This window comes from Nerophis lumbriciformis, linkage group LG26 (assembly GCF_033978685.3).
Source record: "Nerophis lumbriciformis linkage group LG26, RoL_Nlum_v2.1, whole genome shotgun sequence".
NCBI lineage: Eukaryota > Metazoa > Chordata > Actinopteri > Syngnathiformes > Syngnathidae > Nerophis > Nerophis lumbriciformis.
This window is the reverse complement of record NC_084573.2, coordinates 38677489-38694839: the sequence shown is the minus strand read 5'-3', so window position 1 is coordinate 38694839 and position 17351 is coordinate 38677489. Positions and strand designations below refer to the sequence as shown.

At 49.5% G+C, this 17351-nt stretch overlaps 1 protein-coding gene across 1 annotated transcript in view; it reads right to left on the bottom strand.

Annotated features, from left to right (window-relative positions):
- Positions 1 to 17351, bottom strand: part of enpep (glutamyl aminopeptidase) — a 75363-nt gene that overhangs the window by 46607 nt on the left and 11405 nt on the right. The window contains exons 6-10 of the mRNA XM_061986898.1: positions 10470 to 10583; positions 10262 to 10396; positions 7509 to 7574; positions 7361 to 7426; positions 2243 to 2403 (exon numbers count right to left, since the gene is read on the bottom strand). Coding sequence (XP_061842882.1) covers positions 2243 to 2403; positions 7361 to 7426; positions 7509 to 7574; positions 10262 to 10396; positions 10470 to 10583 — 542 coding nt within the window. The remainder of the gene's footprint in view (positions 1 to 2242; positions 2404 to 7360; positions 7427 to 7508; positions 7575 to 10261; positions 10397 to 10469; positions 10584 to 17351) is intronic.

Genomic DNA, 17351 nt, shown 5'->3' with positions numbered 1-17351 from the left:
ATGGACTCGGACTTGGAGGTGCTGATTCTCATCCCAGTCGCTTCACACTCGGCTGCGAACCGATCCAGCGAGAGCTGAAGATCCTGGCCAGATGAAGCCATCAGGACCACATCATCTGCAAAAAGCAGAGACCTAATCCTGCAGCCACCAAACCAGATCCCCTCAACGCCTTGACTGCGCCTAGAAATTCTGTCCATAAAAGTTATGAACAGAATGGGTGACAAAGGGCAGCCTTGGCGGAGTCCAACCCTCACTGGAAACGTGTCCGACTTACTGCCGGCAATGCGGACCAAGCCCTGACACTGATCATACAGGGAGCGGACCGCCAAAATCAGACAGTCCGATACCCCATACTCTCTGAGCACTCCCCACAGGACTTCCCGAGGGACACGGTCGAATGCCTTCTCCAAGTCCACAAAACACATGCAGACTGGTTGGGCAAACTCCCATGCACCCTCAAGGACCCTGCCCAGAGTATAGAGCTGGTCCACAGTTCCACGACCAGGACGAAAACCACACTGTTCCTCCTGAATCCTAGGTTCGACTATCCGGCGTAGCCTCCTCTCCAGTACACCTGAATAGACCTTACCGGGAAGGCTGAGGAGTGTGATCCCACGATAGTTAGAACACACCCTCCGGTTCCCCTTCTTAAAGAGAGGAACCACCACCCCGGTCTGCCAATCCAGAGGTACCGCCCCCGATGTCCATGCGATGCTGCAGAGTCTTGTCAACCAAGACAGCCCCACAGCATCCAGAGCCTTAAGGAACTCCGGGCGGATCTCATCTACCCCCGGGGCCTTGCCACCGAGGAGCTTTTTAACTACCTCAGCAACCTCAGCCCCAGAAATAGGAGAGCCCACCACAGACTCCCCAGGTACTGCTTCCTCATAGGAATACGTGTTGGTGGGATTGAGGAGGTCTTCGAAGTATTCCCTCCACCGATCCACAACATCCGCAGTCGAGGTCAGCAGAACACCATCCTCACCATACACGGTGTTGATAGTGCACTGCTTCCCCTTCCTGACAACATAACTATGTATATATATTTCCGAATTGGTTTAACTGCCACCCGCCTGAATCTATTTAAAATCTAATTTTTTTTAATTTCAACCGCCCGACCCGACCCGCGGATAAAATCTATTTTTTTATTTATTTCAAACGCCCGACCCGCGGATAATCCGCGGACTCCGCGGTTGTGTCCGCAAACTACGCATCTCTAATGTATACATATACACTTAACCTTCTATTTTATTTATGTAACATACTCAATGGACATTATTTATTTAAAATACACAATGGACGTTATACTTTTGTTATGTGTCTTCTATGTTGATATCTTCAGTCTTACAAAGCTAAATGAAAGAAGAAGTGTAAAGAAATAAAACTGAGGAAGGAAAATAATTGAAAATCCTCAACAAAAACTGGATCTTCTGTTTCTTCATACTGCTAACTATCTGCACACGCGGGTAACGAGTAGCGAGGGCAGACTAATGCATTTATTGACAACGCAGTGTGGAAGCTGATGTGTTCACTGTCACGACGTGGTTTTCGCAGCTCACTGCGGGGTCGTTCTCCCAGGAAGGCAGACGGACTACTCCGGACAAGGCGTGCAGGTAAAAACATGATTTAATTATCAAAACTCAAAGAGGTACAACAAAACGGAAAACAAGGCGAAGGCACAACGCGCTAAACTAACACTTGGACAAGGAAAACTTACGTTGACTGTAGCATGAACCAAACAAATCTTACGTGGACCAGGCATGAAGCCAACAATGACGCCAGGCCGACTGACCGGCAAAGGCAGGCTTAAATAATGCCTCTGATTAGTGCTCGGGCAGCAGGTGAACATGCCGAACACTAATCAGAGGCAGGTGGAAATAATAAGTATCCATGGTAACTAACAAGGGTGCACAAAAACAGGAACTAAGGGAGTCCAAAACTAACAGAACATAACAAAAACATGATCCGGACCACGGATCATGACATTTACTTTGTAATTAAGTAAACAGTCTCAAAGTAATATAACCTTTCTGACCAAACATCCACATTTCCATGTCAGGCCCCTTAGACCTTGGGCTCATGAAACTGCGGCCCTTGTCATGATGTAGTTGAATAGTCCTGGTATACAACGTTGTAGTATTGGTATCAGTTGTACAATATTAAACCATCCAGTTGATACTAGTATCTTTTGGAGGTATTGAATTCAACCAATTAAAGCAAGTGTTATTTTGGTATTTCTTACCCAAGCGGTGAAGGAGGCTGGTCAGCATCAGCTTTTGGGTCCAGGAGGAAGCGCCTTTGGCTCAGTTTGGCATTTGTTTCAGTGACGGTCAGATCCACTACTGGATAACCCATCTGCCTGGTCCACGTGTCCATGACTTCTGCGATCGGCAGCCCGCTCACCTATGCAGATGGGAATGTGTGTCGTGTGAGGATCATAATACAGTTGCTGGGTTCAACCGGACATCATCCATCCATCTTCAACCGCTTATCCGGAATCGCGTCGCAGGGACAACAGCTCCAGCAGAGACCCCCAGACTTCCCTCTCCAGAGCAACATTAGCAACTTCTACATGGAGAATCCCGAAGCGTTCCCAGGCCAGAGAGGAGATATAATCCCCCCATCTGTTCCTTGGCCTGCCACGGGGTCTCCTCCCAGTGGGACGTGCAACGAGGACCTCCCTAGGGAGACACTGGTGAGGCATCCGCATGAAATGCCCGAACCACCTAAGCTGGCTCCTTTCCAAGCGAAGGAGCAGCGGCTCTACTCCGAGTCTCTCTCGGGTGACTGAACTTCATCCATCCATCTTCAATCGCTTATCCAGAATGGGGTCGCGGGGACAACAGCTCCAGCAGAGACCCCCAGACTTCCCTCTCCAGAGCAACATTAGCGACTTCCTCCTGGGGGATCCCGAAGCGTTCCCAGGCCAGAGAGGAGATGTAATCCCCCCATCTGGTCCTTGGCCTGCCACGGGGTCTCCTCCCAGTGGGACGTGCAACGAGGGCCTCCCTCGGGAGACACTGGTGAGGCATCCGCATGAAATGCCCGAACCACCTAAGCTGGCTCCTTTCCAAGCGAAGGAGCAGTGACTCTACTCCGAGTCTCTCTCGGGTGACTGAACTTCATCCATCCATCTTCAACCGCTTATCCGGAATCGGGTCACGGGGACAACAGCTCCAGCAGAGACCCCCAGACTTCCCTCTCCAGAGCAACATTAGCAACTTCCTCCTGGAGGATCCCGAAGCGTTCCCAGGCCAGAGAGGAGATGTAATCCCCCCATCTGGTCCTTGGCCTGCCACAGGGTCTCCTCCCAGTGGGACGTGCAACGAGGGCCTCCCTCGGGAGACACTGGTGAGGCATCCGCATGAGATGCCCGAACCACCTAAGCTGGCTCCTTTCCAAGCGAAGGAGCAGTGACTCTACTCCGAGTCTCTCTCAGGTGACTGAACTTCATCCATCCATCTTCAACCGCTTATCCAGAATGGGGTCGCGGGGACAACAGCTCCAGCAGAGACCCCCAGACTTCCCTCTCCAGAGCAACATTAGCAACTTCCTCATGGAGAATCCCAAAGCGTTCCCAGGCCAGAGAGGAGATGTAATCCCCCCATCTGGTCCTTGGCCTGCCACGGGGTCTCCTCCCAGTGGGACGTGCAACGAGGACCTCCCTAGGGAGACGCTGGTGAGGCATCCGCATGAGATGCCGGAACCACCTAAGCTGGCTCCTTTCCAAGCGAAGGAGCAGCGGCTCTACTCCGAGTCTCGCTCGGGTGACTGAACTTCTCACCCTATCTCTAAGGGAGATGCCAGCCACCCTTCTGAGGAAACTCAATTCGGCCGCGATCTTATTCTTTCGGTCATGACCCACACTTCATGACCATAGGTGAGAGTAGGAATGTAGATAGCTCGGTAGACCGAGAGCTTTGCCTTCTGGCTCAGCTCTCCTTTTGGTCACAACAGTGCGAAAGAGAGACTGCAATACTGCCCCAGCTGCTCCCATTCTCCGGCTGATTTCCTTCTCCATCTTTCCCTCACTTGTGATCAAGACCCCGAGATACTTAAACTCCTCCACCTGGGACAGAGTCTCGTTCTCTACCCGGACTGTACAAACCATCAACGAGACATCATATCCAGAAAAATGCCATAGACATGTGAAGTTCTGGACTGAGTTTGATGCCTGCAACATGTTTCAAAAAAGCTGGCACAAGTGGCAGAAAAGAGTGAGAAAGTTGAGGAATGCTCATCAAAGACTTATTTGGAGCATCTCACAGGTGAACAGGCTGATTGGGAACAGGTGGGTGCCATGATTGGGTATAAAAGCTGCTTCCATGAAATGCTCAGTCATTCACAAACAAGGACGGGGCGAGGGAATGCCTGAGCAAATTGTTTAAGAACAACATTTCTCAACCAGCTATTGCAAGGAATTTAGGGATTTCACCATCTACTCTCTGTAATATCATCAAAAGGTTCGGAGAATCTGGAGAAATCACTGCATGTAAGCGAAGATATTACGGACCTTGGATCCCTCAGGCGGTGCTGCATCAAAAACCGACATCAGTGTGTAAAGGATATCACCACATGGGCTCAGGAACACTACAGAAAACCACTGTCAGTAACTACAGTTGGTCGCTACATCTGTAAGTGCAAGTTAAAACTCTACTATGCAAAGCCAAAGCCATTTATCAACAACACCCAGAAACGCTTCGCTGGGCCCGAGCTCATCTAAGATGGACTGATGCAAAGTGGAAAAGTGTTCTGTGGTCTGACGAGTCCACATTTCAAATTGTTTTTGGAAACTGTGGACATCCTGTGCTCCGGACCAAAGAGGAAAAGAACCATCCGGACTATTCTAGGCGCAAAGTTGAAAAGCTAGTATCCGTAAATGGTAACAGGTATATGGTTTCTACTTGACGCTTTGACACTATTACCACATTCACACATTCATACACTGATGACGGGAGCTGCCATGCAAGGCGGTAACCACCACCCATCAGGAGCAAGGGTGAAGTGTCTTGCTCAAAGACACAATGGACGTGACTAGGATGGTAGAAGCTGGGGGTTGAACCAGGAACCCTCAGGTTGCTGGCACGACCACTCTCCCAACCGTGCCACGCCGTCCCCATCTTTGATGGTATGGGGGTGTATTAGTGCCCAAGGCAATACGGTAATCATCTGATTCATGCGGGCAGCACGGTGGAACAGGGGTTTAGTGCGTGTGCCTCACAATACGAAGGTCCTGAGTTCAATCCCGGGCTCGGGATCTTTTTGTGTGGAGTTTGCATGTTCTCCCCGTGACTGCGTGGGTTCTACTCCGGCTTCCTCCCACCTCCAAAGACATGCACCTGGGGATAGGCCCCTCCCACCTCCATTAACATGCACCTGGGGATAGGCCCCTCCCACCTCCAAAGACATGCACCTGGGGATAGGCCCCTCCCACCTCTAAAGACATGCACCTGGGGATAGGCCCCTCCCACCTCTAAAGACATGCACCTGGGGATAGGCTCCTCCCACCTCTAAAGACATGCACCTGGGGATAGGCCCCTACCACCTCCAAAGACATGCACCTGGGGGTTGGCCCCTACCACCTCTAAAAACATGCACATGGGGATAGGCTCCTCCCACCTCCAAAGACATGCACCAAGGGATAGGCCCCTCCCACCTCTAAAGACATGCACCTGGGGATAGGCCCCTACCACCTCCAAAGACATGCACCTGGGGATAGGCCCCTCCCACCTCTAAAGACATGCACCTGGGGATAGGCCCCTACCACCTCTAAAGACATGCACCTGGGGGTAGGCCCCTACCACCTCCAAAGACATGCACCTGGGGATATCCCTACCACCTCTAAAGACATGCACCTGGGGATAGGCCCCTACCACCTCCAAAGACATGCACCTGGGGATAGGCTCCTACCACCTCCAAAGACATGCACCTGGGGTTAGGCCCATAACCACCTCTAAAGACATGCACCTGGGGATAGGCCCCTACCACCTCCAAAGACATGCACCTGGGGATAGGCCCCTACCACCTCCAAAGACATGCACCTGGGGATAGGCCCCTCCCACCTCTAAAGACATGCACCTGGGGATAGGCTCCTCCCACCTCTAAAGACATGCACCTGGGGATAGGCCCCTACCACCTCTAAAAACATGCACTTGCGGATAGGCCCCTCCCACCTCTAATCACATGCACCTGGGGATAGGCCCCTACCACCTCTAAAAACATGCACCTGGGGATAAGCTCCTCCCACCTCCAAAGACATGCACCTGGGGATAGGACCCTACCACCTCTAAAGACATGCACCTGGGGATAGGCCGCTCCCACCTCCAAAGACATGCACCTGGGGATAGGCCCCTCCCACCTCTAAAGACATGCACCTGGGGATAGGCCCCTCCCACCTCCAAAGTCATGCACCTGGGGATAGGCCCCTACCACCTCTAAAGACATGCACCTGGGGATAGGCCCCTACCACCTCTAAAGACATGCACCTGGGGATAGGCCCCTCCCACCTCCAAAGACATGCACCTGGGGATAGGCCCCTCCCACCTCTAAAGACATGCACCTGGGGATAGGCCCCTACCACCTCTAAAAACATGCACTTGCGGATATGCCCCTCCCACCTCTAAACACATGCACCTGGGGATAGGCCCCTACCACCTCTAAAAACATGCACCTGGGGATAGGCTCCTCCCACCTCCAAAGACATGCACCTGGGGATAGGCCCCTCCCACCTCCAAAGACATGCACCTGGGGATAGGCCCCTCCCACCTCTAAAGACATGCACCTGGGGATAGGCCCCTACCACCTCTAAAGACATGCACCATGGGATAGGCTCCTCCCACCTCTAAAGACATGCACCTGGGGATAGGCCCCTACCACCTCCAAAGACATGCACCTGGGGATAGGCCCTTACCACCTCTAAACACATGCACCTGGGGATAGGCTCCTCCCACCTCCAAAGACATGCACCTGGGGATAGACCCCTCCCACCTCCAAAGACATGCACCTGGGGATAGGCCCCTACCACCTCTAAAGACATGCACCTGGTGAAAGGCTCCTCCCACCTCTAAAGACATGCACCTGGAGATAGGCCCCTACCACCTCTAAAGACATGCACCTGGGGATAGGCCCCTACCACCTCCAAAGACATGCACCTGGGGTTAGGCCCCTACCACCTCTAAACACATGCACCTGGGGATAGGCTCCTCCCACCTCCAAAGACATGCACCTGGGGATAGGCCCCTCCCACCTCCAAAGACATGCACCTGGGGATAGGCCCCTCCCACCTCCAAAGACATGCACCTGGGGATAGGTTGATTGGCAACACTAAATGGTCCCTAGTCTGACATAAGTTGAAACCCACATTTGCAAGAGAAGCCCAGAAGTTGGCCGTCTTGGCGTTCTTGAAGTAGAAGTCTTTTAAATATTTCTGTTGGAAGAAGAAAAAAGGCTACATCAGGTCAAAATGTGAAAATAATGCATTTTTTTGTAGTTATTTTGAGAAAACTTACTCGGCAGCCATCTCTGAACATGTCTCGACCCATCCAGTCCTCCAGCATCCTAAGGATTGATGCGCCCTAGACGAAGTTCAAATGTCATCAAAATGTTTTCTTCCCCGAGACATACACTATATTGCCAAAAGTATTTGCCCACCCATCCAAATGGTGAGAACCAGGTGTCCTAATCACTTGGCCCGGTGTATCAAATCAAGCACTTAGGCATGGAGACTGTTTCTACAAACATTTGTGAAAGAAGCGTGGAACTGTCATAGGATGCCACCTGTGCAACAAATCCAGTCCTCGGTCCTAAATATTCCAAAGTCAACTTTATTATAAGAATAGTGAAGAGTTTGGGAACAACAGCAACTCAGCCACCAAGTGGTAGGCCACATAAACTGACAGAGAGGTCAGCATAGTGTAAAGAGTTTCTGCACAGTCACTTGCTACAGAGCTCCACACTTCATGTGACCTTCCAATTAGCCCACGTACAGTACGCAGAGAGCTTCATGGAATGGGTTTAAAGTTAAAAAGTTAAAGTACCAATGATTGTCACACACACACTAGGTGTGGCGAAATTATTCTCTGCATTTAACCCATCACCCTTGATCACCCCCTGGGAGGTGAGGGGAGCAGTGGGCAGCAGCGGTGGCCGCGCCCGGGAATCATTTTTGGTGATTTAACCCCCAATTCCAACCCTTGATGCTGAGTGCCAAGCAGGGAGGTAATGGGTCCCATTTTTATAGTCTTTGGTATGACTCGGCCGGGGTTTGAACCCACAACCTACCGATCTCAGGGCGGACACTCTAACCACTAGGCCACTGAGTAGGCAGCTGCATCTAAGCCCTACATCACCAAGTCCAATGCAAAGTGTCACCACTGGACTCTAGAGCAGTGGAGACGCCTTCTCTGGACTGATGAATCACACTTTTCCATCTGGCAATCTGATGGACCAGTCTGGGTTTGGAGGTTGCCAGGAGAACGCTACATTTCAGACTGCATTGTGCCGAGTGTGAAATTTGGTGGAGGAGGAATTATGGTGTGGGGTTGTTTTTCAGGAGTTGGGCTTGGCCCCTTTAGTTCCAGTGAAATTAACTTTGAATGCTCCAGGATACCAAAACATTTTGGACAATTCCATTCTCCCAGGCCTTGACTGGCCTGCACAGAGTCCTGACCTGAACCCGACAGAACACCTTTGGGATGAATAAGAACGGAGACTGAGAGCCAGGCCTTCTCCACCAACATCAGTGTGTGACCTCACCAATGCGCTCTTGGAAGAATGGTGGAAAATTCCTATAAAACACACTCCGCAACCTTGTGGACAGCCTTCCCATTTGCGAAAGAAGCATGGATCTGTCATAGGATGCCACCTGTGCAACAAATCCAGTCCTGAAATTTCCTCGCTCCTAAATATTCCAAAGTCAACTTTATTGTAAGAAAAGTGAAGAGTTTGGGAACAACAGCAACTCAGCCACCAAGTGGTAGACCACGTAAACTGACAGAGAGGTCAGCATAGTGCAAAGACTTTCTGCACAGTCAGTTGCTACAGAGCTCCAAACTTCATGTGACCTTCCAATTAGCCCACATACAGTACGCAGAGAGCTTCATGAAATGGGTTTCCATGGCCGAGCAGCTGAATCTAAGCCATACATCACCAAGTCCAATGCAAAGCGTGGGACGCAGTGGTGTAAAGGACGTCACCACTGGACTCTAGAGCAGTGGAGACGCCTCCTCTGGACTGATGAATCGCACTTTTCCATCTGGCAATCTGATGGACCAGTCTGGGTTTGGAGCATTGTGCCGAGTGTGAAATTTGGTGGAGGAGGAATTATGGTGTGGGGTTGTTTTTCAGGAGTTGGGCTTGGCCCCTTAGTTCCAGTGAAATTAACTTTGAATGCTCCAGGATACCAAAACATGTTGGACAATTCCATTCTCCCAACCTTAATAATAATAATAACTGGGATTTATATAGCGCTTTTCTAAGTACCCAAAGTCGCTTTACATGTAGAACCCATCATTCATTCACACCTGGTGGTGGTAAGCTACTTTCATAGCCACAGCTGCCCTGGGGTAGACTGACGGAAGCGTGGCTGCAATTTGCGCCAACGGCCCCTCCGACCACCACCTATCATTCATCATTCAATTCACCGGTGTGAGTGGCACCGGGGGCAAAGGGTGAAGTGTCCCGCCCAAGGACCCAACGGCAGCGATTTTTGGATGGTAAGAGGCGGGGAGCGAACCTGCAACCCTCAGGTTTCTGGCACGGTTGCTCTACCCACTACGCCATGCCGCCCCCAAACCTTGTGGGAACAGTTTGGAGCGGGCCCCTTCCTCTTCCAACATGACTGCACAAAGCAAGGTCCATAAAGACATGGATGACAGAGTCTGGTGTGGATGAACTTGACTGGCCTGACCTGAACCTGATAGAACACCTTTAGGATGAATTAGAACGGAGACTGAGAGCCAGGCCTTCTCCACCAACATCAGTGTGTGACCTCACCAATGCGCTTTTGGAAGAATGGTGGAAAATTCCTATAAAACACACTCCGCAACCTTGTGGACAGCCTTCCCAGAAGAGTTGAAGCTGTAATAGCTGCAAAAGGTCATTTTGAACCCTATGGGTTAGGAATGGGATGGCACTTCAAGTTCATATGTGAGTCAAATACTTTTGGCAATATCGTGTAACTCCTTCTTTAGTCTGCCTTTAGTAGGTTCAACTAGAACAAGGTTTATTTCCAAAGTTGCGGTGTGTTTTTGCACAGCCGAACCTTGCTGTATGAAATGGCATCGAACACGGAGGTGATTTCTGCCGGCGTGGACACATCCACGATTATTGGGTGTGACGAGAGGAGGGCATCGTTCACCATAACAGGAAGTACGTCACCGATGATCATGATGTCCCGCTGCATACCGAATGGAGGGGACAGGTTAGTCTTTAACGTGGCCCTTCAAGTTTTCATTTTGGGTGGAACTCACCATACCCCAGCTGGGCTCGGCTTTCTCGACCCCGATGTACTCGAAGAAGCTTGCGAAGCCTTCATTAAGCCAGAGGTCATCCCACCAATCCATAGTCACGATGTTACCAAACCACTGCAAATAAGAAAAACACATATCAAAACTTTGGGGCTGCCAGTCTGCCGTGTCCAGAACTAGCACTTTTTGAAAGATTATGACCTTCATCTATAATGTAATTCTCCACAAAGAGGTGATACGAAGACAAAAAGACGGACAGTAATGAAAATGGACAGTTTTTCAGTCAATGCATTCTTTTATATCCCCAGACTCTGTAGCCTGAGCTCAGATAAACCAGATGTCCACCTTGTTAAAATCATTCTGGATGATCACCATCACCACCCATCCATCTTCTTCCGCTTATCCGAGGTCGGGTCGCAGGGGCAGCAGCTTAAGCAGATAAGCCCAGACTTTCCTCTCCCCAGCCACCTAGTCCAGCTCCTCCCGGGGGATCCCGAGGTGTTCCCAGGCCAGCCGGGAGACAGTCTTCCCAACGTGTCCTGGGTCTACCGGTCGGACGTCCCTAGGGAGGCGTTCGGGTGACATCCTGACCAGATGCCCGAACCACCTCATCTGGCTCCTCTCCATGTGGAGGAGCAGCGGCTTTACTCTGAGCTCCCCCCGGATGACAGAGCTTCTCACCCTATCTCTAAGGGAGAGACCCGCCACCCGGCGGAGGAAACTCATTTGGGCCGCTTGTACCCGTGATCTTGTCCTTTCAGTCATAACCCAAAGCTCATGACCATAGGTGAGGATGGGAACGTAGCTCGACCGGTAAATTGAGAGCTTTGCCTTCCGGCTCAGCTCCTTCTTCACCACAACGGATCGATACAGCGTCCAGCATTACTGAAGACTATTTCTATTCGGGCTCCAGTACTATGGAATGCCCTCCCGGTAACAATTAGAGATGCTACCTCAGTAGAAGCATTTAAGTCCCATCTTAAAACTCATTTGTATACTCTAGCCTTTAAATAGCCCCTGTGTTAGACCAGTTGATCTGCCGTTTCTTTTCTAGGGGGGGGGCACAGGTCCGGTGGCCATGGATGAAATGCTGGCTGTCCAGAGTCGGGACCCGGGGTGGACCGCTCGCCTGTGCATTGGCTGGGAACATCTATGCGCTGCTGACCCCTCTCCGCTCGGGATGGTGTCCTGCTGGCCCCACTATGGACTGGACTCTTACTATTATGTTGGATCCACTATGGACTGGACTCTCACAATATTATGTCAGACCCACTCGACATCCATTGCTTTCGGTCTCCCCTAGAGGGGGGAGGTTACCCACATATGTGGTCCTCTCCAAGGTTTCTCATAGTCAGTCACATCGACGTCCCACTGGGGTGAGTTTTTCCTTGCCCTTATGTGGGCTTTGTACCGAGGATGTCGTTGTGGCTTGTGCAGCCCTTTGAGACACTTGTGATTTAGGGCTATATAAATAAAGATTGATTGATTGATTGACATTGAAGACGCCGCACCGATCCGCCTGTCGATCTCACGATCCACTCTTCCCTCACTCATGCCCAACCCGGAGATGGCACTCCGCCCTTTTCTGGGCGAGAACTATGGACTCGGACTTGGAGGTGCTGATTCTCATCCCAGTCGCTTCACACTCGGCTGTGAACCGAACCAGTGAGAACTGAAGATCTTGGCCAGATGAAGCCATCAGGACCACATCATCTGCAAAAAGCAGAGACCTAATCCTGCAGCCACCAAACCAGATCCCCTCAACGCCTTGACTGCGCCTAGAAATTCTGTCCATAAAAGTTATGAACAGAATGGGTGACAAAGGGCAGCCTTGGCGGAGTCCAACCCTCACTGGAAACGTGTCCGACTTACTGCCGGCAATGCGGACCAAGCTCTGGCACTGATCATACAGGGAGCGGACCGCCACAATCAGACAGTCCGTTACCCCATACTCTCTGAGTACTCCCCACAGGACTTCCCGAGGGACACGGTCGAATGCCTTCTTCAAGTCCACAAAGCACATGTAGACTGGTTGGGCAAACTCCCATGCACCCTCAAGGACCCTGCCCAGAGTATAGAGCTGGTCCACAGTTCCACGACCAGGACGAAAACCACACTGTTCCTCCTGAATTTGAGGTTCAACTGTCCGGCGTAGCCTCCTCTCCAGTACACCTGAATAGACCTTAACGGAACTGAACCACAGAAGCGTACACACCCTATAACGTACCCGCATACATGCCAAGCCACATGTTACAACAGCGTAAACTCTACTTTTGTATCATACGACCAGCCTAAAATATGAGAAGGGAGACTGTTAAAGGGGAACATTATCACAATTTCAGAAGGGTTAAAACCATTACAAATCAGTTCCCAGTGGCTTATTTGATTTTTCGAAGTTTTTTTCAAAATTGTACCCATCACGCAATATCCCTAAAAAAAGCTGCAAAGTGCCTGATTTTAACCATCGTTATATACACCCGTCCATTTTCCTGTGACGTCACATAGTGAAGCCAACACAAACAAACATGGCGGAAAGAACAGCAAGCTATAGCAACATTAGCTCGGATTCAGACTCGGATTTCAGCGGCTTAAGCGATTCAACAGATTACGCATGTATTGAAACGGATGGTTGTAGTGTGGAGGCAGGTAGCGAAAACCAAATTGAAGAAGAAACTGAAGCTATATCGGTTTGAACCGTATGCAAGCGAAACCGACGAAAACGACACGACAGCCAGCGACACGGGAGAAAGCGAGGACCAATTTCGGCGATCGCCTTCTAACCAACGATTGGTATGTGTTTGTTTGGCATTAAAGGAAACTAACAACTATGAACTAGGTTTACAGCATATGAAATACATTTGGCAACAACATGCACTTTGAGAGTGCAGACAGCCCAGTTTTCATCAATTAATATATTCTGTAGACATACCCTCATCCGCGCTCTTTTCCTGGGGGTCTGGCGGCAGATTTCTTTGACTTTATCATTGGAAATGCATCTGCTTTGAGTGTCGCAGGATATCCACTAGAGATGCGCGGTTTGCGGGCACAACCGCGGAGTCCGCGGATTATCCGCGGATCGGGCGGATGAAATTTAAAAAAAAATAGATTTTATCCGCGGGTCGGGTCGGGCGGTTGAAAAAAAAAAAAAAAGATTTTAAATAGATTCAGGCGGGTGGCAGTTAAACCAATTGGGAAATATATATACATAGTTAAATGTTGTTACCCACATACGAAAAACGAGCAGGCACCTGCAGCATATGCCACAACAGAAGAAGAAAAAAAAAAGAAGAGATGGACACTTTTACGGAGCGGAGAAGGGACGCCTCGCCGGGGTCCGGGACCGAGGCCCCTTCCCCCGAGAGGGCCCCACCGGGAGCCGTAGCTGAGGCGATCCGCGAGAAGGGCCCGACGCACGTCCAGGGTCACCGCCGCGCCCACCGCACCGACACCCCGCCTCGTCCGCCTTCGCCGCGGCCGGCGTCACGCGCAGCAGGTAAGCAGCTTACCTGCCCGCCACCCCCGTGGCCGGGGGCTCGTAACAGGGGTCACTCCGCGCGCTCCGCCCGCGCAGCTTACCTGCCCGCCACCCCCGTTGCCGGGGGCGCGTAACAGGGGTCACTCCGCGCGCAGTGCGCTCACGAAAGGGGTGGGGCTCACCCTGGTTGATATAGACAGCAGGACGGTGGCCATGGAAGTCGGAACCCGCTAAGGAGTGTGTAACAACCCACCTGCCGAATCAACTAGCCCTGATAATGGATGGCGCTGGAGCGTCGGGACCATACCCGGCCGTCACCGGCAGCGAGACGCGCTTGGAGGTGCGCTCAGCGCGGCTCCCATATGATAGCGCACTGGTGTGCGTCTGGGCCGTGACAGCGTGGCACGCAAATGTCTGTGCTGCATTGGATCAGTCTCCTTTCTTTAACAGGCAAAAGCTTTATAACCTCACTAATGCCTCGTCTATATTAGATATATAACAACGGGCGGGTGCGGGCGGATGCGGTTCTGATTAAATGTTAGATCGGGTGGATGGCGGATGGTTGACGACTTTCTGATGCGGTTGCGGATGAAATAATTGCCTATCCGCGCATCTCTAATATCCACACATTCTTGCCATCTTTGTCGTAGCATAGCTTTCGTCGGTAAAGTGTGCGGAACAAACGTCCAATTTCTTGCCACTTTGGAATCCGTCCCTGTTCGTGTTGTTACACCCTCCGACAACACACCGACGAGGCATGATGTCTCCAAGGTACGGAAAACAGTCGAAAAAAACGGAAAATAACAGAGCTGATTTGACTCGGTGTTTGAGAAAATGGCGGATTGCTTCCCGATGAGCGAATAACAGAAAGGCGTTTAATTCGCCAAAATTCACCCATTTAGAGTTCGGAAATCGGTTGAAAAAATATATGATATTTTTTCTGCAACATCAAGGTCAGTGACGTGCAGTCACTAGAGGCAGGTGAGGCGCGGCCTCACCTGCCATCATGGAAAGAAAAAAAATGTAAAAAGAAAAAAAATTTTTTTAATTGTTATATGTATCCAGTGATTATACTATAAAGTTATTTTCCATTTAACTTCACCAGTTTTAGATTATTTTTATTGAAAATCGCTGAATTTTCACATTTGCCGTTCAAATACTGAGAAGAGACGGTGCGGTGAACAGCAGCAGCCAGTTGAGGCACGTCACTCAGTGCCTCAACATGGATTCCGGACTCGGCTAACTGCTGGCCTGCTGTGCAGTGAGACTGTATTGCTATATGAATTATATTATACATTTCCATAGTTTAGTTAGCTGAGGTATATAATGTACAGTGTATTTTGTCAACAACTGTATATGTGTAACGTATTTCTTGTGCTGAGCGATCATAAAAACGGCTGCAAAAGACGCACTGGCTGAGGCTCGCAGTAATCCCGCCTCCTGCACCCCCGCCGTAGATTGCAACCCCTGACGGGAGTTGCTAAAGCCCACACTTAAACTTTCCACGTGCAAGATAGAATCTATTTAAAAAAGTTATTTCATAAGAAGCCAAAAAGTGCAAAAACAATCATGTTGGTGTTGGAGGAGTTGTGAATGACTGCAGGGCCACAACATTAGGTACACCTGCAGACTGCAGGTGTACCTAATTCACAACTCCTCCAACACGAACAATGAACATTATTGTTTTTGCACTTTTTGGCTTCTTATTAAATAACTTTTGTAACCTATTTTCATGGGCTTTTCTCTTTGTGATGTTAAGTTCCTGTTATGCGCTGTTATACAGTATATGCATTGAGCTCTTATTTTGAAGGCGCCAAGAGCGGAAGTGATGACATGTTGTAGTGGAGCGGAGGTTTTTGAAAGAAGGTAAATAAAGTGGTCCTCGTGTAAACTGGAGCCTCCGTGTTTGTTATTTTGTAGTTTCATACAGTATAGGCCACATTTATAAACCCTCGGTTACACTTTTTTAAATAGATTCAATCTTGCACGTGGAAAGTTTAAGTGAGGGCTTTAGTTGATATAACACTCCCGTCAGGGGTGCATTAATCCAGCACAACAGTGGCGCATGGACTTAATTTATAAGTAAAAGTAAGACCATAATAACGTTTTTTTTTTTATTAAATGTGCTTTTTTGTGTGCTACAGTTTGTATGTGTAAAGTTAAAGTTAAGTTAAAGTAGCAATGATTGTCACACACACACTAGGTGTAATGAAATTTGTCCTCTGCATTTGACCCATCCCCTTGATCACCCCCTGGGAGGTGAGGGGAGCAGTGGGCAGCAGCGGCGCCGCGCCCGGGAATAATTTTTGGTGATTTAACCCCCAATTCCAAGCCTTGATGCTGAGTGCCAAGCAGGGAAGAATGCTGGTATGAGCTTTTAAACATAACCCGTTAACTGCTGCCAATCAAATGGTGAATAAGATACTCTTTAGGGTTCATATGTTTTTGTAAATCTGACTGTGATGAAGTCAGTGCCTCACCAGCCATCAACCTCACCGCACGTTTCACTGGTCAAGGTATATATTGACGCTTACATAGGTGTGGTGATAATGTTCCCCTTTAAGCTGTACATCAAGCAAGAATGGGAAAGAATTCCACTTCAAAAATGTGTCTCCTCAGTTCCCAAACCTTTACTGAGGGTTGTTAAAAGGATAGGCCATGTAACACACTGGTAAAAACGCCCCCCCCTGACAACTTTTTTGCAATGTGTTGCAAAATAACAAAAAATAACAAAGTGTGAACATGAAATATCTTGTCTTTGCAGTCTATTCAATTGAATATAAGTTGAAAAGGATTTGTTGGATTCTCTTTTTATTGACCATTTACACAACCTGACACTAAACAGTTCATATAAGTTCATTGACTTCTTTACGACTTCTGACCTTCACCGTTATCGCGGCCGCTATCTTGTTCCGCAGACAATAAAAAGTTACAAATTACAAAGAGAGGACGGACAAACTGTGAACCCTCGCTCTGAACATGTGACCATAACAAATAAGATGTGTCCGCGCCCGTGTGACAATAAGTCCCAATAACAACGAGTCAGATCAAGGTTTTAGATAACAATTAAATAACAACTGTTGCGTTTTGGACCAGTTGTTCCTCCCAGGGAATTCAAGTCACAAGTCGCTCCCAAGCTCTTTACGACACTTAAAGCTGAGTTGAAAAACCACCAGACACAGAATAGGTATTTTGGAATATATTTGCAAAGCTTTGCATATATACATTGAGACCAGTCCAGCATAGAACATTCAATCGCCCCGCTAAGATGGTCTGCCCCCTGAAAAACCCTCTTCCCTCTTAAGTCCCTAGCAGTCATGTTTCTCTAGCCAAAACAAATGTCCATTATCTCTCTCTCTAACATTCCTCACTTCAAGGTTAAGCACACAGTTTTGCAGACAACCAAAAGA